The sequence below is a fragment of the Podospora pseudoanserina genome, chromosome 6, assembly GCF_035222485.1.
Source record: "Podospora pseudoanserina strain CBS 124.78 chromosome 6, whole genome shotgun sequence".
Taxonomy (NCBI): Eukaryota; Fungi; Ascomycota; class Sordariomycetes; order Sordariales; family Podosporaceae; genus Podospora; species Podospora pseudoanserina.
The window spans coordinates 3838312-3857365 of NC_085925.1; the positions used below are offsets into that span (position 1 = coordinate 3838312).

Below are 19054 nucleotides of genomic sequence, written 5' to 3' on the forward strand. Positions count from 1 at the left end.
AATAACATTTGTGACCTTGGAGCATTGTACAAACATAGGTCTGCATTGAAAAAGGCCATTTTCTGGGCAAAACCAATCCCCATTTCGTGCCAAGTCATGCAGCAGTATCTCAACCCAGCCCATCATCACTAAGTTCAAACAACCTGCGATACCACCATTCCCAGATCCAAAAGCTTAATTGCCAAGGCTCAATTACCCACCTGCAATTCAAAGGCTCAACTGGCCCCTTGGTCAATTGTTGACTTACATGCCGAAGACGGTGAGATCCCTGTTCGATAGCACGCTAGCCTGTTTTCCCGAGCCACCCTCACTCCCGTCATGTCTTGGGTGGCGCGCAGTTGACAGGCTTTGAAATGAAAACAGGGCTGGGTGATGCCCAATTCCTTGTCAGTGAGCAAATGTGACACACTCTCCCACACCAGGGCCAAGTGATAGCTGCAACGAAGTCTCCAAGAGACCAGTTTCGTCTGGGTGAAGCTAGCCGTTAGGTGGGCGGTGGAATGGCATTAGCCCGATACCTAGCAGGAACGCATCAGCGGCGGTAATCGGATATGGTCATGGGAAATGCATCTTGACCGCCGTCTCCACACCCCAGCTCAAAATGATCGATCACATCTCACATTGGTGTCTCTGGGACCCCTCCTTGGTTTCCCAGATTGGGCTAATCCAGGACGAGGGGCCTTGCATTGCATCATCAGCCACTGGCTGGGCTCGAATTTAGAATGGCCATTCATTCCATCCTCGACCGTAATGGGATTGACGTAAAAAAACCGATCGAGTTGGATGGTGTGGCGTTCGGTTCCCAGCGCCTTACAAGGCGTGTCTGAAATTGTGTAGCTGTGGTGGCTGCCGTCGCTGCAATGGTTAGCCTGGTGCCTTTTCCCTCTCGTTTCGTCTCATGGTCTGAAAAAGCTCGAATGCTCAGGTGCGTGTCAAGTCGAGTTTGGCAGATTGTCGATCATATTATTTGTGGATTGTCGTTCGTAAGTGTGACGTCATATGCAAGCCGAAGAAATTTGTCGTTGTTGGTGCTCTTCAGTCAGTCACAAAGTTGACGTTGCTGATGGATCTTGATCGATTTACACATGCTCGCCTTACCATCGGGAAATTGTCAACTGCAAAGTGGGGGTTGCTGATCGCAGTGGGAGGTGATCGACATATGGAAAGTCAGGAACCAACAACCCTAACCCCTCTCTTGGCGCAGTTGGCGGAGGCGGACGAGATGGCATTAAGCACAACAGAAAGCTTTGACCAAACAATCCTCAAGGCTTGATACAAACTCGCCGATATTGGTATTCCACAAGTCACCTTCCTGATGCCGTGGTGAGATGTCAACACCTTCCAGAGCTGGCCTTCTGAGGTTGCTTCCCAGTTGTCGAACGCATGGACCAGGCGCCGAGTGACGGTAGCGCGCACCACCTTCCCCGTTTGAAGCATGGCAGGTAACTTTATTTGAACAAGAAAGACGTGATCTTGCTCGTCGCCTACCCTCTAGGTTCTCTTGGACCCCTCCTTTGATGTCTGTGGCTTGTCTGTAATGACGGGTTTCTTTTTGTTGGCATTACCTTGGGTCCCCGCTACTAACGTCGTGTCTCTGGATCGCGTCCCATCGTCAGCTTGCTCACCTTATTACCGACAGATGCCCACTGCCCGGCCACAGTTGCTCCGAACCAACACTTTACTGAACCATCCTCGAACCGGATGCTGTGTTGATGATGCCTCCAGCCAATGGCAGATCAGCAGACCAAGACACGCTTCCACATCCTCCTGCTCAATCGCTCGATCGCTGACCAGCGACATTTTTCGCTGACGAACTTCGGTTGATACGGCCATCGCTACAGAGCCGAACTTTTGTTGAAGCTGGCAAGTCGCCCCGGTACAGCTCGCAAGCTCTGGCAGATGCTGTGCCCAGCCAGCGAGGCAATCACCACCCCTTGCGACGTGGCGGCCCTTCGACTGCCATCATCGCGCCATGTATCTCGGGACGTGTTGGCCCGGTATCGACGGGGAATGCGTTGTGCCTCGTTGAGCAGTTTGAACGGAGTCTTCGGCCGGTCGCCTGAGCGAGTCGAGTTTTTCTGCGGCACCCGATACGACGACCTGTGATGGGACAAGAGTCAGCAATATACCGGATAATGGCCTCCTCGTCTCTGCCTCCCACGTTCCTTAACTGGTACCTATCCTCAGAAGCCTTGGTTATTGTACGGCATTTCGCTTGTGGCCGAGGCTATTTTTAGTTTGTTGGTCCCGATCGGAGACATTTGCCGCACCGGCAGAATGCGACGACCACCGTGAGAACAGCAAATCCGGGTCCGACAGGATACCCAGCACCAGCACCAGAACCAACAAGCAGCATAAATTACCATGGTATTAGACGACTCAATCAGATGGGAAAGCAACTTACAGATGATCAAGTCGACTTGCTCAACACTCTAGCTCAAGCTGTTGGCTGTGGAACCGCCCATTTGCTCGTGGCCCCCGAAGTGGTATTGCCTACCACCCGGGGGGAAGAGTCTTATTTTCGGATACGGCTTGGAAAAATGCACCGGCTGGACCCGACACTCTGTCACTTGCCACACACTGCAACAATGGGTAGCCTTTTGCAAAGAGATTCACAGCATCACGATGGGGCATCCGGAATTGTTTCGGAAAGGCTTGATTGACTCATGCTAGACAAGAGAGGAAAAGAGAAAGACCACACAAGAAAAGCCAACAGAAGAGAAAACAAGAAATTCCGGATCTGAGCCAAGTTCCTTGGTCAGGGTATCCGTGGCAGGCACTCAACCATGCCGGCCACACACCCCGCCGCCTTCCAAGGTCCCAGAGCCCGCATCCCTTTTGGCTTCCACACCCGCCATTTCCGCAAAGTCCTTTTCCGTGTTCGGAGGAAGAAAAAAGAAGACCAAGCCAGCCTAAACCCCTGGGCCCAATGCTGTGGTAGATGGAAAAGCCATCTATTTGCAGGTGCGCCAGGCGATGTTGACCTGCTGGGTGAAGGCAACGGTGGCGTCGTCGTTGGTGATCTCGCCGATGGCAGTGCGGTTGCTGCTGGTGAGGGCGATGCGGTTGTTGACGTTGAGGATGCCGCTGGCGCCGCAGGGCGAGTAGATGTAGCTGGCGGTGGGGATGCGGTCGGCCTTGGTGTAGACCTGGCCAGACTCCCAGATGCCGCCGCCTGTGATGGAGGTCTGGGTGGTGGTGGTGGCGCTGGCGTCCTGGCTGAAGTAGTAGGTGCTGTAAAAGGTGCCGGTGACGCCCTTCTCGAGCTGAGCGTAGCCGTGGTAGGTAGACTCGACAACGGCGAACTGGAAGCCGCTGGGGTACTGTGTAGGGAGTGCGTGTTAGCCTTGGCCTTTGTCTCATTGACATTCACAGGAATGGGGGCATGCACAGGCTCTACCTTTAGGGAGAGATGGAGCTGGCAGTTCTTGGTCTTAGCAGTGGGGTCATAGCCGGGGCCGATGTAGGTCTGGAAGCGGTCGAAACCGAAGGTGACAACCTGTTGATGGGTTAGCATCTGCTGTCCTGCTTTTCTGTCTTGCCGCCTTGCTTCTAGCTTACAGTCTTATCGGGAGAGATGGAGGTGGAAACGGAGCCCTGGGGGCAGCCGTTTCCAGAGAAGCTGGCCTTGTCGATCTGGATCTGCTTCGGGTCGGGGGCGTTGGCCCAGCCGTCGTTTCCGACGACCTGAGCAACGGGGCTGGCAGCAGCGAGAGCGGGGAGGAGGAAAGCGACGGCCTTCATTTTGATAATTGGGTTGCTGAAAAAGCTGGTTGGAAACCAAAGATAAAGATGGTGCGGGCGGTGATCGGAAGATCTGAAGGCTGGAGGATGCTGAAGGCTTGAAGGCTGATGAGTTGATGAGGAGAAGAGGTCGATATCGTCGAGGAAGGGCTCGATACTTATACTCGTCTCTCGGGCTCGAACGTCCCTCTTTCTCGTGATGACTTCACATTATCCGAGGAACAAACTCCATATTCCCGGCCGCGGACGGGAAAGACGTTTCTCGTTCGAGCGAGACCCGCTTGACATCGTCGGTTTGGTGTTGTTAATTTGGTCCCCAGATTGTGCAGCCGTCTCCCAGACCCCAGCTTCTTCGCGGTTCTCCGAGTCCTTCTCCCCGTTTGGAACTTGGGGTAGTTTGCATCCGGATGTAAACATTGTCTGTCGATGGCGTTCGAGGCCAGGGTGGGTCTTCGTTTCCGAGGTTCTCGCACGCCTCCAGCACCACAGTCGCAGCAGCCAAATTTACGGATGAAGTGAGGATAAATGAACTACAAATTAAGACGGGACGTCGAGCTCTTATGGCTCGCTTCACCAAGGTACATGACCCTTACCAGAGCCGCACGAAGACCCAGTCCGATGCGGTCGCGTTACTCGATTTGCTGACGCTTCTATCTACTCTAGATGTCATTGTGGATATTCCAGTAACCATAATTCTTTTTATAGAAGCCGCTCTCCAGATTTCGACAAACTCGACACTGCGAACGTCCAATTCAGGCCGTCGCTGGCAATATCGGCTTAACATGCGGTGAGGACCGCGTCACATTGCGACATGCACTCGAGAAACTGGCCACCGACAACCGGGAATCATGGCTGTCTTGATGTTGTAGACATGTTGTTCTCCAAGTCACCCCTAGTCTACGAAGCTCAGATCCGCCATGATGCAACAAGCAAATTCTGTTGCACTCCCCGATCAGCAAGACAACCTGAAGACAAAACAATGGACGAATCCCGAGAACCGCGACCCGGGATACTGGCAAGAGCCACACCTGTTGAGATCTCCCACTCCGCTGGCAGCGCTGATCTTGTAACACGACGAGGCGCACCGCTGGAAACTTGCACCAGAAGCCAATGCTACCCAACAGACATGACACTTGTCGCCATTGCTATTTTTGTGGCATGTTCAGGGGTCATTGATTAAGCTTAATTGAGGGACCCACCCTTTGTTCCCGGACGGGGCCATCGCGGACCTGGGTCGTGGCGTGGTGGTTGCATCTCGCTGCTATCGGGGATAGCGACTCGAGAGACGTTGACGTTGCGTCGGTGGTCAGCTGACCACCACATTGCCCGCCAGACGGAGTCCTCTGGCCATGCACCGCGAAGCTCCATCATGGCTGCCAACACACACACACGCCGTCGGTGAAGCACAGCCCGGAGGCATTTCACCATCGATCAAAAGGACAGACCAAATACGGTTGTTCAATCCAGCCACTACTATAGGGTATTTGCTCGACCCGCCAATGCCGTTCAACCGTGCCATGGACCAACACTAGCGTTGCCGGAGTGCCCCTGGGGTACCAAACTACCCCCTTGTTCCGCCACACAAGATGAGGAACCAGATGCTCCGAATTTTTACGATTGGCCCAGCAAGGCGAAGACTTCTTGCTTTAGCTACACGCCTGCACTAACAATCGCTGTTATTCTCATGATCCCGTTCCCAACATCGTCCCATCTCGAATCAAGAAGTTCCTCACTTGTCAAATATCAGTTCTCGGCTATTTCTTCGCTTGTGGTCCAGGAAGAGCAACCCGAGCGGGTGGCAAAAGGGCATTTGTCGAACTTTCACAGTAAACGGGTTGAGAAAATAGAACCGTGCAGTTTGGTCCGGTCAAGGAGCTCTGTCTGCGATGGCTTTGGGTCGGTCCATCCTCAACTTACCCTCCGGGCAATTTCCTCCCGAGAGGAATGATACAGAGTCAATGTGAAGGGTTGACTGACAGTAACAGACCATGGGGCTGCATAACTCTGTGCTACCTATCTACAATCTACCTTGAATGCGATGGTCCAGAAAAAGCGACCCACATTCCCGCAGTTCGGCGGCTTGCCAGGAACCCGGGATGCCCCCAAGCCTTCCCATGCAGTGCAAGGCTGGACAGGCTGAAAGGATACCAACCGATTGACGCAACCCCTGGGCTGTTCCACGGTTACTGGCCACATGTAGACCACCCTTTGCACGAGTCGGTTGCATTCGGCCCTGCGAGGTTACCGTGCACCAGCAGTTTTTTGAACACTTTATTTGGGCAAAACCCAACCTGATCATGGCCGCCAACCATGCAAGACACACGAGCTTGTCTTTTATGAGTGTGCTCAAAGGACCCCAGTATAAAATCGTATCCACATTGCTGACTGTCACTTTGCAATAGCGTGTAGATTGGGCTTTTATATCAAGGTCACTTTGCTGCTTCCCATCTCCCTGTTGTACTGTCAAGCGAGTACAGGAATAGCAACAGAGTATATGAGGGTTCGTGCAGGTACCACGAGGGAACCTGGGTTCTGCTCGTAACTGGGGATATCTATGGTGCAGGACATGCTGCAGGTAATATCGAGGTTCTCATCAGTCTGACCCCCGATGTGCAGGTACTGGACTCTGGACGACGTCTCATCAACACTTCCGATGCAATTGACCGGCTCCCTTTCTGACCGAAAGAAGAAACGGAAGATGACTGGCTACGACTGCTGCCTTGATCAAGCAATACAGATATTGATCTCTGTCTGGATTCCAGATGTCGACCCCAACTTTCCTGTGCCAGATGCCGCTATCTTTAGCTCAGGGTAGCATCGAGATGTAGCTTTGTGTATAGTAAACAATAGACATATGAGAAGATTTTCTGATGCCAGCAACCACCGAATGAACCGTCGAGGTATCAGCCTGAGTTGCGAGAGGAGGCGCAGTTCACAATATGGTCTGATGAAGGGTCCTCGTTGTTGTGTTGACAGGTTGTTTTGGTGGCTGGGCCGGAGCGGAGGAGATAGGCATCACGACCGCCGAGGTCCAACACTACCGCGCCAACTACCACGGGCCGCATCTCACACAAAGTACCAATGCGGCGGTGGTCCCGGGATAGTAAGAGAGAAGGAGGGGAATGTTACCCTGTGGGGGGGATGATCGACCACGCCTTTCCCCGTCCCGTCCGGCTTGCCTGCCATTGGAGGTGAACGTGGAAGAGGTGAGTGACACAGGTGGGATGTCCGTGTAAATGTTTATCCAGGGGAGAAAGGAAATCGAGGGCGTCTGTTCTGGTGATGGGCCGCCTCCCGGACCTTGGTGGTTGACGCCGGGATGGTGCTGAGCTCTGTCTACCTATCTTCTACAGTCATCATCACTCACCAATAGTCGAGGCCTACAATGCTTTCTCAACGAGAAACAGCAAACCTCAAATGGTTTGCCCCATCCAAGCCGATCCAATCTTCCGGGCGCTCACCAAGTAGAAGGCGGCCAACATCATGACTCGGAATGAAGACGTCACACCAGACCACATCACAACACTGAAACTAACAACATGGAATAGTCTATTCTCCAAGCAAGTTCTACACTCCTTCTCATAACACACAAACACAAAAAGTGTACACTAATCCCAACAACACCATGCTTGCTCAAACGCTTTACTTCCCTCCCCGTCACAAGCCAAACGCTACAAGCATGCTACAAGCACTAATATCTTTTCACAAAAATTACAGATCCCGTTCTCCTCTGCATCATCACATCATATTCTCATACCTGTTCTCCATCTACTGCCCCTCAACTTGCTTCAACAACCCCTCCAAATTGATGCTCTTAGGCCTCTCAATGGGCAGACCCAACGCCCGATCCCAGATCAGCTGCGCCAACGGGCCCAATCCTCTGCTGACGCCAAAAGTGGCGGTATAGTACAGCGTCTCGTGGAAGCCGTAGTGGTGAAACAGCACACCAGAGCTGGAGTCCACATTGGGGTAGGGGTTCTTGGTCTTTCCATGCTTCTTCAGCACCTCAGGCGCAATACGGCTGTTCTTCTCCACAAGCTGGAAGACTGGGTCGGCGGCGATCTCGGGGCGGGCAGCAGCGTAGTCCATCAGGGCCTCGAAGCGTGGGTCCGGCTTACGGAGCACGGCGTGGCCGTAACCGGGCACGACACGGCCGCTGTTGAGGGTGGACCAGAGGTAGTCGTGGATGTCGTTTTCGGTGTAGTTATCGGGGATGGCCTCCTTCATCTGGATGATCCAGCGGAGGACTTCCTGGGCGGCGAGGCCGTGGAGGGGGCCGGCGAGACCCTGGAGACCAGCGCTGTAGCTGAGGAAGGGGTCGCTCAGTGCGCTACCAACCAGGTGGGTGGTATGGGCCGAGACGTTGCCGCCTTCGTGGTCACCGTGGAGGGCGAGGTAGAGACGGAGGAGGTCTTGGAAGTTCTCGTTCTCCTTGCCGCCCTTGCCGAGCATGGCGGCGAAGTTGTAGGACCAATCTTGCTCGAGGTCGATCTCGGCGGGAAGTGCACCGCCACCCTTGTAGGAGTTTTGGTAGATCTTGGCCGCGATAGTGGGCAATTTGGCGAGAAGAGAGATGCAGTCGTCAAAGGTAGGCTCCCAGTAATCGGCCTTGTTGAGGCCCTCCTCGTACGCCTTGGCAAACTTGGATGTGTAGTTCAAGGCGGAAACAGCAATGGCAAATTGGGTCATTGGGTGGAGGTCCTTGGGGAAGCTGTCAAGCAGCTTGGTGACAAAGTCTGGGAGCTGGCCTTGCTCGGCGAGCTCGCGCGAGAACTGGCGGGTCTGCTTGACAGAGGGCACTTTGCCAGTAAGCAAAAGCCAGAACATGGCCTCCGGAAGCATCTCGGTGCCGGTCTTGCCCTTGGGAAGCTCCTTTTGGCAGTCCTTGATGGTGCGGCCGTGGAAGCGAATACCCTCGTTGGCATCGAGCACGGAACCCTCCCATACCATGGCCTTGAGGCCGCGCATACCACCAATTGTGTTCTCAACCTTGACCTCGCCAATGACCTTGGAGCCGTGGGCCTTGACCTTCTTGAACAGCTCGCGCTTGGCAGGGATCACCTCCTTGAGCGTTGTCTTGAGGTCGGGTTCGGCGGTAGAGTATGTCCGTCGTGTAATTGGGGCATATCTAACTGGAGTGGCAGCAAGAGGCTGCAGAAATGTCAGCAAACATGAAGTCTGGAGAGATGAGACGAACAGCTGCGTGCTGCGTGCTGTGCAGTTCATGGTGGAGCAGCATTTGACTTACACGCAGAGCGCCCAATGCGCGGGGAGCCTTTCTGAAGTTCAAAGCCATGTCTGATGGTATCCAAAGTCGAGTATGGATGATCTGAAAATGTCTCCTAATTCCGAGTTCCTCAGAGCCTCATATGAGAGAAGCTGAACTCCTCTGGTCCTTTATCCCACGCCAGCCGAGGGATGTGGAGAGGTTTGCCCTTGCAGGGAAGTGGCCGGGGCGCGCTCAACCGTGAATGCGGGGTACTTGGTGTATCCTTGCCGCTTTCTTTTGGAACACCCTTGAAGGCTGGAGCTTCCCCGGATTTCTTGGTGATGTAATGGGGGCCGTGGGGGTGGTGTGCAGTTGAGATATCACAGATGCTATGGCAGCGCAAAAAAAAAAACGTCTCAAATTCCAAGCTTCTACAAGACAGCCTCAAAATCTTTTTCCAGTGGTTTGGACACGTTCAACGTCCGCCGCTTCTTTTACATGTGCACCAGCTTCCTATTCTGGCGCCAACGCTAAACCCCCGCCATGTCACATTCACAGCGCTTCAACCGAGGGAAGCCGCTCTCTCTGCCCCGCACTCTGGGCGTTGCAGCCCCGGACAAACGGTGCAGGGTAATGCCGGTTGAGTGATTGACCAATCAGAAGCTCGCTAAATCCCTCGGCAACGCTCCACACCACTGAAATGTCGCCGTCGACCTGAACCTCCATGACGCCGAACCGTGACCCGGACAACCTGAAGCTCCTGCTCTTTAACCATAGCCATACCCGGTAGCACCGGCACGCCATCGCTCCCGAATTCCACCAAGAAATAACGCCGGCCGATCCGTTTCCACCTTTACTCAGCAGTTGGCCCGTAGCTGGTCAGCTAGCTCGACCGTACTCGACCCCGACATCGGCAGCATCGCAGAGCAGACTGTGTGTCCAAGCCATATCTTTTTAACACGACATCTTCCTTTTGTATGTCTTAGCTGGCCTGGCTTTGGATACCCGGAGAAACTCAATACGCCTACATTTGTTTCTTGGCTTACCACACCTCCGATGTTGCGCACCATTCTCCCCCGCGTCCCCCGGCGGATCCTGACTGCACGGCTAACCTCCGCCTTGTCTTCCGGATCAGCTAGGGCGCACGCCGTTCGCTCCCTATCTACAACTGCGGTCACCAGAATGTCTTCTCTCCCACCAGCAAACCCACCACTGACCACGACGTCAGCTTTTGAGGCCTACCAGCTCTTGCCCGAGGCGCAAAAGGCCGGAGCGGCCGAAGATGCCTTGTTCGAAGCTCAAGTCAAGGAGGTTGAAGCCTGGTGGGCTTCTTCCCGTTTTGAGGGCATCAAGCGCGACTGGACAGCCGCCGATGTCGTGAGCAAGCGCGGCTCCCTCCAGCAAAACTACCCTAGCTCCGTCATGGCGCGCAAGCTATGGAACCTCGTCCGCGAGCGCGAAGCTGCTGGCAAGCCCATCCACACACTGGGTGCCATCGACCCTATCCAGATGACACAACAAGCGCCGCATCAGGAGGTCCTCTACATCTCTGGCTGGGCCTGCTCCTCGCTCTTGACGACCACCAACGAGGTTTCCCCTGACTTTGGCGACTACCCTTACAACACGGTTCCCAACCAGGTCCAGCGCCTGTTCAAGGCGCAAAGCATGCACGACCGCAAGCACTGGTTCCTGCGCTCCAAGATGAGCCCCGAGGAGCGCGCAAAGACCCCTTACACCGACTACCTCCGCCCCATTATTGCCGATGGCGATACCGGTCACGGTGGTTTGACCGCCGTCATGAAGCTGGCCAAGCTCTTTGCTGAGAACGGCGCGGCGGCGGTGCACTTTGAGGACCAGATGCACGGCGGTAAGAAGTGCGGGCATTTGGCTGGCAAGGTTCTCGTCCCAACGAGCGAGCACATCAACCGCCTCAAGGCTGCCCGGTTCCAGTGGGATGTCATGGGAACTGAAAACTTGGTGATCGCCCGTACCGACTCGGAGAGCGGCAAGCTTATTTCGTCATCTATTGACGTCCGTGATCACGAGTTCATCCTCGGTGTTGCGGACCCCTCTGTTGGGTCTCTTGCCGAAACGCTGGCTTCGATGGAAGCAAAGGGTGCCTCTGGTTCAGAGATTGACGCCTTTGAGGCCCAGTGGGTCAAGTCGACGAAGCTGGTCACCTTTGACGAGGCTGCCGTTGCCCACTTTGAGAAGCATGGTGTGCCCCAGGAGAAAATTGCAGAGTACCAGTCTGCCGTTAAGGCAGACAGGGACATGGGCATTTCTGAGCGCCGCAAGCTTGCCTCGTCGATTACCCCTGATGCCCCTGTGTACTGGGACTGGGATGTCCCCCGCACCCGTGAGGGCTTCTACCACTTCCGCAGCGGCATGAACGCTGCTACCAAGCGTGCGTTGGCTTTTGGTCCCTATGCCGACCTTCTTTGGGTTGAGACTGGTGACCCGAATGTGCAGGTGGCTAAGGATCTTGGTCAGGCTGTCAGGTCGGTCTACCCTGGCAAGGGGTTGGTGTATAACCTCAGCCCGTCGTTCAACTGGATGGCGCATGGGTTTACCCCCGAGACGCTCAGAAGCTTCATCTGGGATATTGCCAAGGAGGGGTTTGTCCTTCAGCTTGTCAGCTTGGCTGGTCTGCACAGCACCGCGACAATCAGCAATGAGCTGGCCAAGAAGTTCAAGGAGCATGGCATGGCTGCTTATGTGGAGCTTGTTCAGAGAAGGGAGAAGGAGTTGGGTGTTGATGTTTTGACACACCAAAAATGGAGCGGTGCTAGCTACGTTGATGCTGTGTTGGGTCATATTCAGAGTGGCAGCTCAGGGAGTAAGAGTATGGGTGAGGGGAATACGGAGGGGCAGTTTGAGTAGGATATGTGACTGTTAATAAAAGGGGTGAAGAGGTTGGAGGACCGTGTATGTACAGGAGGCATTTGCAAGCATATTGCATAAGGAGGGCGTTTTTGGCTATGGCATCTTTCGACTTCAATCTCAACATGATACCAACTAAACACAAAATCGAGTCATCAAATTGTATTGGTACATCAGATCATCTATCATGTATCATCAAAGCCTGCAGAATCTTACAAGCTGTGCTTGGAGGCGTTGTTCACGGGCGCCGGGGCAGCCGGGCCCTCGGGGGTAACATACGCCTTGGTCATACCACCATCCACCACAAAGTCATGGCCGTTGACGAAGCTGCTGTCATCGCTGGCCAAGAACAGAACCGCTTGCGCCTGCTCAATGGCCTCACCGAATCTGCCAGTAGGGAAGTGCACCTCTCTCCTGTGTCTTTTGGCCTTGTCATCGCCCAACCAATCCTGCAGCAAAGGGGTGTTCAACGGCGCAGGGCACAAGCTGTTGAATCGATACCCCTCCCTGGCATGCACAATCGCCAGCTCTCTCGTCATGGCCAACACAGCACCCTTGCTAGCGGTGTACGCCAACTGCGGTGTAGCCGACCCGACAAGCGCAACAACAGACGCAGTGTTGATGATCGACCCCTTGGTCTTGTTGTGTCTCCGCAACGAAAGGACGGCGTGCTTGCAACCAAACCAAACGCCCTTGACGTTGATGTTTTGCGTCAGATCCCAGATGTCCTCGGGGGTGTTGACCGCGTCGTCGTCGCGGGCGTGCATGATGCCAGCATTGTTGAACATGACGTCGACGCCGCCCCAGGCGTCGAGGGACTCGACGGCGGCTTGGACGGCAGACTCCTTGGAGACGTCGCAGATGGTGGTTTCGATCTTGCCGGCGGCGGGGACGAGCTGTTTGACTTTTGCTTGGGCGCGGGAGAGGGCTTCTTCGGATATGTCGGCCATGAGGACGTTGGCGCCTTCGCGGGCGAAGAGGATGGTTGTTTCGAGGCCGATGCCACTAGGCGACGTTAGCCTTGGGGATAACGGTAGGGTGGGGGGATCTAGAAGCCTACCCGGCGGCGCCGGTGACAATGGCGTTTTTACCAGCTAGACGACCGGACATTGTACCAAACTTTGAGTTGATCAAGTTGACTGTTTCTCTTCTGGTGGTGGTGGTGTTTTGACGTCGTTGGAGGGGTAGTGGCGGGGGTCTTGGTGATAAGACCGATAACACGAGAGAGAGGACAGCGAAGGTTGAACTTGTCACAGACACCCTCAAGAACAAATAAATACCCCAATCTCTCAGGGTATGTAGACGATGGAGCTTTGGAAGGATTTGAGGAGGCAGAAGAGCAAATATGGTGTTTGCTGATAGCAAAGGCAACACTTACCTACTACTTATCTCACCTCTGGACCCATCACTGATACGGCCGACAGCTGCACCATGCCCCGCGTCCCTTGAGCATCCGAGAACGGCGCAAGCCAGCACCAGATGGGAAATCCAACCCCTTTCTCCCCCTTGAGTGGATGGTTGGGATCCGGTCTATCAGATCCACTCGATTGAGCATCCCGAGTCTGGCCGCAGGATCTCGGGGGGCCCAGATGCCGACGGACCTCCTCCGTATTGGCCTCAGTGGACAGTGGCAGGACGCGTGACCCTTCAGCAGACGCCCTTGAGGCCAACAGCCCATGAACTTAGACACATGCTCGCAGAATCGTGGGTCCGATAGCGGTGAGAAGCAAGCAAAACCGTCCTTACATCATTTCCAATGCGTGTCTCGCTACACCTGTCACCGCCATCCAAGAGAGGCGAGAGATGGGATGGAGGGAGTGAGAAGGGGTGGCTTGGCGTCACCGTGGGAGCTGCTGCGGGGTCGTTGCCCGTCTTGATGGAGCTCTAGCGATAAGGAGAGATGTAACATAGAGGGCGATTTGTCACCACGGAAGTCTCAAATTCTCCCAAGCGGATACACTACTTGGATAGGAAATCTCTCTCTAGTAGACCTGAGAGAAGAATTAGACAGTGAGAACTCTGTCATGAGTGTCAGGCTTGTCGAGAACCTCTTGAGCTGCCCCGCACTTTGCACGCCTGGCATGGCACGTGCAAGACCCCTTTCCGCCGTTCAGCCTGAAAGCTCCATGGCTGAAACCTATGACGCAGTGACCCGCAGCTGGACCAATTACAGGGCTCTGCTTGCCTTATCGACATCTTTCAGAGGTGTGACCAGGGCTTATCGGCCGAACCAACCCGCCAGTAGCTCCCGTCGGAACTCCCCATGACGATCGCAAAACAAGCTTCCCATCCCTTTTATTGCTTCACGATCCAAAAAGGAGGTCTGAGTTCGTCATCGGTTCAACCCGCTGCCGCTATAAGTGTAAGAACTCTTGCTGAACCCTTTTGAGCTCTTCACTGTGTTCAGGATTCTCTCAGAAGCCAACACCGCAATCTACAGCAAGCCACAAGACCAGGACCCCGCAACCCCTCCATTGATTATTGTGATATAGAGCTTTTCAATACCAGCAACCATGGGCCAACAGGAGAAAGAACCAGAGGTCACGGTGGAACAACTCCCAGACCTCCTTGCCAACGACAATGCTGTCAAGCTCGCCGGTGTCGATGTTGACGGCCAGCTCCGCGGCAAGCTCGTCTCTAAGAAGAAGTTCCTCTCGATTGCAAAGAGTGGCTTTGGCTTCTGTTCTGTCATCTTCGGCTGGGATATGCACGATATGACTTATGTGCGCGAGCTCAAGGTCAGCAACAAGGAGAATGGATACAGGGATATTATCGCAGTGCCGGACTTGCAGAGCTACAGGCGCATTCCATGGGAAGACAATGTGCCGTTTTTCCTGGTCAGCTTCTTTGATCCTGATACGAAGAATCCCGTTTCTGCGTGCCCGAGAGGTCTGGTCAGGGCGCAACTCGAGAAGTTCAAGACGATCAATGTCGGAGCCATGGCGGGAGGTATGTTGATATCTGCTGCGCCGGTGTTTTTGCAAGTAACAGTCACTGATGTGTCGGGCGCGCAGCCGAGTACGAGTTCTACCAGTTCAAGAGCCCTTCCAACAACCAAAACGATAGCTTGACCTCTGGTACCGCGGCATTCTTGCAACAAAACCCGCCACATAGTCTACCCGCTCTGACTGAAGGCATGTTTGGATACAGCTTGACGAGACCGGTCCACAACAGCGGGTACTACTACGACGTCTTCAACAGCTGTGAGGCTTTCAAGTGCAACATCGAGGGGTGGCATACCGAAAGTGGACCGGGAGTCTACGAAGCAGCGCTCGAGTTTGGTGAGGCAGCGCAGATGGCAGATCGCGCGAGTTTGTTCAAGTATGTGGTCAAGTCGGTCGCGACTAAGTACGACATCACCCCATGCTTCATGGCAAAACCCAAGCAAGGCCTGCCCGGAAACAGTGGGCACATGCATATTTCGCTCGTCAACCACCGCGGGGAAAATTTGCTGTTCCGTGGAGGAAAGGACGAGAAGGCTCAGTACTCAGACATTGAGTCTCTGTCGGACTTGGGAAGACAGTTTTTGGCTGGTATTCTGGAAGGTCTGCCAGATGTCATGCCCATGGTAGCGCCCACGATCAACAGTTACAAGCGGTTGGTGGAGAACTTTTGGGCTCCTGTCACGGTGTCATGGGGCCTTGAGCACAGAGCGGCTTCCATCCGGCTCATTGCGCCTCCTACCTGCAAGCCGGCTGCCACGAGATTCGAGATTCGGGTTCCTGGCGCAGACGCAAACCCATACTACGTCATGGCTGCCATGCTGGCGCTCGGCTGGCGCGGTATCGAGAAGAAACTGGAGATTCCGTGCCCTCCGCTTGGAAAGGGCGAGGAAGTCGGCGGTGAGTCGGATATGGGGGTGAGACTGGCCAAGAACCTCAGGGAGGCCAATGACCGGTTCACTCGCACCGGCAGCATCGCGAGGGAGGTGTTTGGTGACGAGTTTGTGGACCACTTTGGTGGTACAAGAGAGCACGAGATAAGACTGTGGGATGAGGCTGTTACCGATTGGTGAGTTTGGGCTAACTCTGTCCCGAGCATTTGATACGCAGTGAGACAATTGCTGACCAACATATAGGGAGATGAAGCGTTATATCGAGACTGTGTGAGACAAGCATGGCCTGGCTCATTTATGATCTAGAATGGGATCTGGATAGGATGTGTGGATGATGAGAGATGTGGTGATACGATCGATACCCCTAATGATTAATCACACCGCTGCTATTGACATGTTTACATATGCCTATCTTGCCTGCCGTTGACTGTTTTGAGAGAGGGCCGGGTAAATACACTCGCGGCAAGGCGGCTATCGCATTTGCATGCCCCGATCTTGGAGGGTGGGTTCTCAAAGGCTGCTGAGGAAAATGGTCCACCCTTCCGCTTCTTGGCCAGCCCACCTGAGCGATAGCATCATCCTGGACACCCTGGCTGCGGCCCCGGATTTATAGGGACTCGGATGAACTGCCGTCCCCTGTTGGCAGCACGAAGGTCCAACGGGGCCAGGCGAAGCGGGGCACACCCTTGCTGAACCAAACTTCTCGCTGGTGCCGGGACGCCTATCAATTCCCGACGGTTGTATCTTCGGTGACAATCCTACCGACAGCTTGACATTGTAATAAATGGCTGCCGCCGCCCCGGGGATCCAGTCGGGTCGGTGACAATTTTTGGCGACTTTCTCCAGTTTTCGTTTTTCACAGTGGTGTTGACTGCTTGTCTTTCCAATGGCTCTCACAACAGCTTACTCCGGTGCGCCGGCCGGGAGGATGCCGTTTGACAACGCCTTCGGGTTTACCTTTAGCCAACCGTTCCAGCACGAAAGCGACTTCACTCCGGCAAACCACCGGGTGCCCAAGGTGAATGACGAGCAGCCTATTTTTGTGGACAACAAGTCTGGTATGTTATCGTCAGCTGATGTTGGCTTATATGCGCATAAACCTGCTGTGCGACTCTCTCTCTCAGCCAGTTGCTAGACTAACATGCTTCTCTTTGTGGTACCTAGGTCGCGCATTAACCTACTCCCAAATCCGCGCCGATTCTCTTGCCTTGGCATCCGGCCTGTTGAGCCTCCCGAATCTCGACCCGACCGAAATCAAGAAACTCCCTCCCACACCATCATGCCCCCAAGGCCCAGAGATCGCACCGGTGGTGTTGATTCAACTACCGAATTGCCTCCCCTTTGCGCCTATTCTCCTGGGTACTTTTGCCTCGGGGTTCACGGCTACGCTTGTCTCGCCTGCCCTGACGGCGGATGAGGTTGCCTGGATTTTGCAAAATGCCAAACCGAGGGTCATCATCACTGCGACGGCGTGCTTAGAGGCGATGAAGGCCGCTATTGGGAAGCAAGAAGGGGATAGGAGTTTCTGGAATGGGGTGCCAGTTTTTACCGTCGATGCTGTCAACGATACCTACCCTCTGGTGTTCTCGGGACAGTCAAACCCCCAAGATTGGAGACAACTCCTGCAAGCGAAGAGGAAGCCATCCGTCCAGCCAAATCAGCGGCTTAACGAGCAGCAAGCCAAAGCCCGGACGGCGGTTATCCTTTGGTCATCCGGCACATCAGGCAGATCAAAAGGTGTTCTCCTCTCCCACCACGCCCTCAACTTCGCCAGCGCCTCCCTCTGGCACGACGCCGATTATTATCCTCCTAGCGGCCCGCAGCGCTGGCTTGGGTTTGCCCCGTTTTACCACGTCTTCGGCCTCTGCAATGTTTTCCTCTTGGGCATCGCCGCCGGGGCGAGGGTGTTTATCATGCAGGGGTTCAAACTCCCGGATATGCTCGAGGGGATAAGGAAGCGTCAGATCACGTACGTGCACATGTCGCCTCCTGTCGCGGTGATGCTGGCCAAGGCGGAGGTGGTGGAGGAGTATGCCAAGCGAGACCCAAAGACGGGGAGGAACGGGTTTAGCTCTGTTGTTGGGGCGGTGACGGGGGGTGCGCCGCTGGGGCATGAGGTGGTTGTGCAGGTGTACAAGAGGTGCGGGTTTAGGATTCGGTTGGGGTACGGGCTGAGCGAGACTTGTAGTACGGCGTTGCAGAGGGGGTTGGGAGAGAGGGAGATGGGGGAGCAGGCGGGGGATACGGGGTTGCCGCATTGGGGGGTGGAGGTCATGATTGCTAGCGGGGAGGGGTATGCGACCAAGGAAGGGGAGAAGACGCCGGCGGCGGGGGTGGATGTGGAGGGGGAGGTGTTGGTTAAGGCGCCCGGGTTGATGTCGGCGTATCTGCCGGTGGGGCTGTTTTTGGGGGCGAAGCCGGACATGTCGGTTACGAATGAGGCGCTCACGGCGGATGGGTGGTTCAGGACGGGCGATGTCGGTGCCTTGTGCAAGGCGGGGAGGTTGAGGATCACGGATCGGTTGAAGGAGTTGATCAAGGTCAGGGCGTATCAGGTTGCGCCGGCTGAGCTGGAGGCGGTGCTCTGCAGCAGCGAGTCGGTCGGCGACGCTGGTGTGGTTGGTGTCTATGATGACGACGAGGCTACCGAGTGGCCTAGGGCTTTTGTCGTCCCTGCCGGCGGGAAGGGGAATAAGTCACGGGCTGATCTGGAGAAGCTGGCTGTTGAGCTGAAAGAGCTTGTGGAGAAGCGCACGGCCAAGTACAAGTGGCTGGTGGGTGGGATTGTGTTTATTGACCAGGTGCCCAAGAGTCCAAGCGGCAAGATTCTCAGAAGGCTGCTGAAGAGCGGTGCAGAAGGGACCAAGGGGGTCGAGATCAAGCTCTACGAGAAGAAAAAGAGGAGCGCAAAGTTGTAAAATAGGAATTATTGTTTTCATTGTGTAGGTACACCCTTCACTCAAGTATAACTTGATGTGCATTGCCGTTGGTGTCCGTTTCGCGACACCTTCATTCAGACTCGAAAATGACAGCACGCTTGGCCAACAGCTCTTCTTCTTCTGGGCGAATCAATTCGACCCGCAAATTCACAACTGCCCAGCGATAAGGCATAGGCCATTCCAGACGTTCATGATGTATATGTTGTCCAGTTCTCTTCCAAACTCTCCTGTTTACCATCCAGACCACACGTCTTATCAAGCTGTAAAGGTCGCTGGCACTAAGGAGAATATCGCGAGCCTGGTAGGGAAGTTGGCTTTTGTGCAGGCTCAAAGTTTCCTCAAGAACCCAATTAGCGACCTCTGTCCGACACTCATCGTTTGTGCAATACGATCCACGCGTTCCTCGAAGGGCATCGGGTGTCCTGAGGTCACGCTGCAGTGTGG

The 19054-nt window shown here is 54.7% G+C and overlaps 6 protein-coding genes across 6 annotated transcripts; 3 read left to right on the top strand and 3 right to left on the bottom strand.

The window, feature by feature from the left end:
* Positions 1–1662: 1662 nt before the first annotated feature.
* On the bottom strand, positions 1663–3940 carry QC764_609990 (uncharacterized protein). The gene is made up of 4 exons (XM_062949478.1): positions 3903–3940; positions 3562–3841; positions 3401–3499; positions 1663–3323 (listed from the first exon to the last, which is right to left on the bottom strand). Exons 2-4 carry the CDS (start codon positions 3742–3744, stop codon positions 2955–2957), a joined length of 651 nt encoding a protein of 216 aa, XP_062798228.1. The 5' UTR covers positions 3745–3841; positions 3903–3940; the 3' UTR covers positions 1663–2954.
* A 3329-nt stretch (positions 3941–7269) lies between these two features.
* CIT3 (citrate synthase) lies at positions 7270–9494 on the bottom strand. The gene is made up of 2 exons (XM_062949479.1): positions 8993–9494; positions 7270–8895 (listed from the first exon to the last, which is right to left on the bottom strand). Exons 1-2 carry the CDS (start codon positions 9038–9040, stop codon positions 7513–7515), a joined length of 1431 nt encoding a protein of 476 aa, XP_062798229.1. The 5' UTR covers positions 9041–9494; the 3' UTR covers positions 7270–7512.
* A 515-nt stretch (positions 9495–10009) lies between these two features.
* Positions 10010–11836, top strand: ICL2 (mitochondrial 2-methylisocitrate lyase; the record flags this gene model as incomplete). Its single annotated transcript, XM_062949480.1, has 1 exon — positions 10010–11836. One exon carries the CDS (start codon positions 10010–10012, stop codon positions 11834–11836), a length of 1827 nt encoding a protein of 608 aa, XP_062798230.1.
* Positions 11837–11955: 119 nt separating this feature from the next.
* On the bottom strand, positions 11956–13865 carry QC764_610020 (uncharacterized protein). Its single transcript, XM_062949481.1, has 2 exons — positions 12897–13865; positions 11956–12841 (listed from the first exon to the last, which is right to left on the bottom strand). Exons 1-2 carry the CDS (start codon positions 12944–12946, stop codon positions 12049–12051), a joined length of 843 nt encoding a protein of 280 aa, XP_062798231.1. The 5' UTR covers positions 12947–13865; the 3' UTR covers positions 11956–12048.
* Positions 13793–15945, top strand: QC764_610030 (uncharacterized protein; the record flags this gene model as incomplete). The annotated part of the gene is made up of 3 exons (XM_062949482.1): positions 13793–14785; positions 14851–15847; positions 15915–15945. Exons 1-3 carry the CDS (start codon positions 14350–14352, stop codon positions 15943–15945), a joined length of 1464 nt encoding a protein of 487 aa, XP_062798232.1. The 5' UTR covers positions 13793–14349.
* Positions 15946–16557: 612 nt separating this feature from the next.
* Positions 16558–18717, top strand: QC764_610040 (uncharacterized protein; the record flags this gene model as incomplete). Its single annotated transcript, XM_062949483.1, has 2 exons — positions 16558–16729; positions 16836–18717. 2 exons carry the CDS (start codon positions 16558–16560, stop codon positions 18587–18589), a joined length of 1926 nt encoding a protein of 641 aa, XP_062798233.1. The 3' UTR covers positions 18590–18717.
* Between the last annotated feature and the right edge of the window lie 337 nt (positions 18718–19054).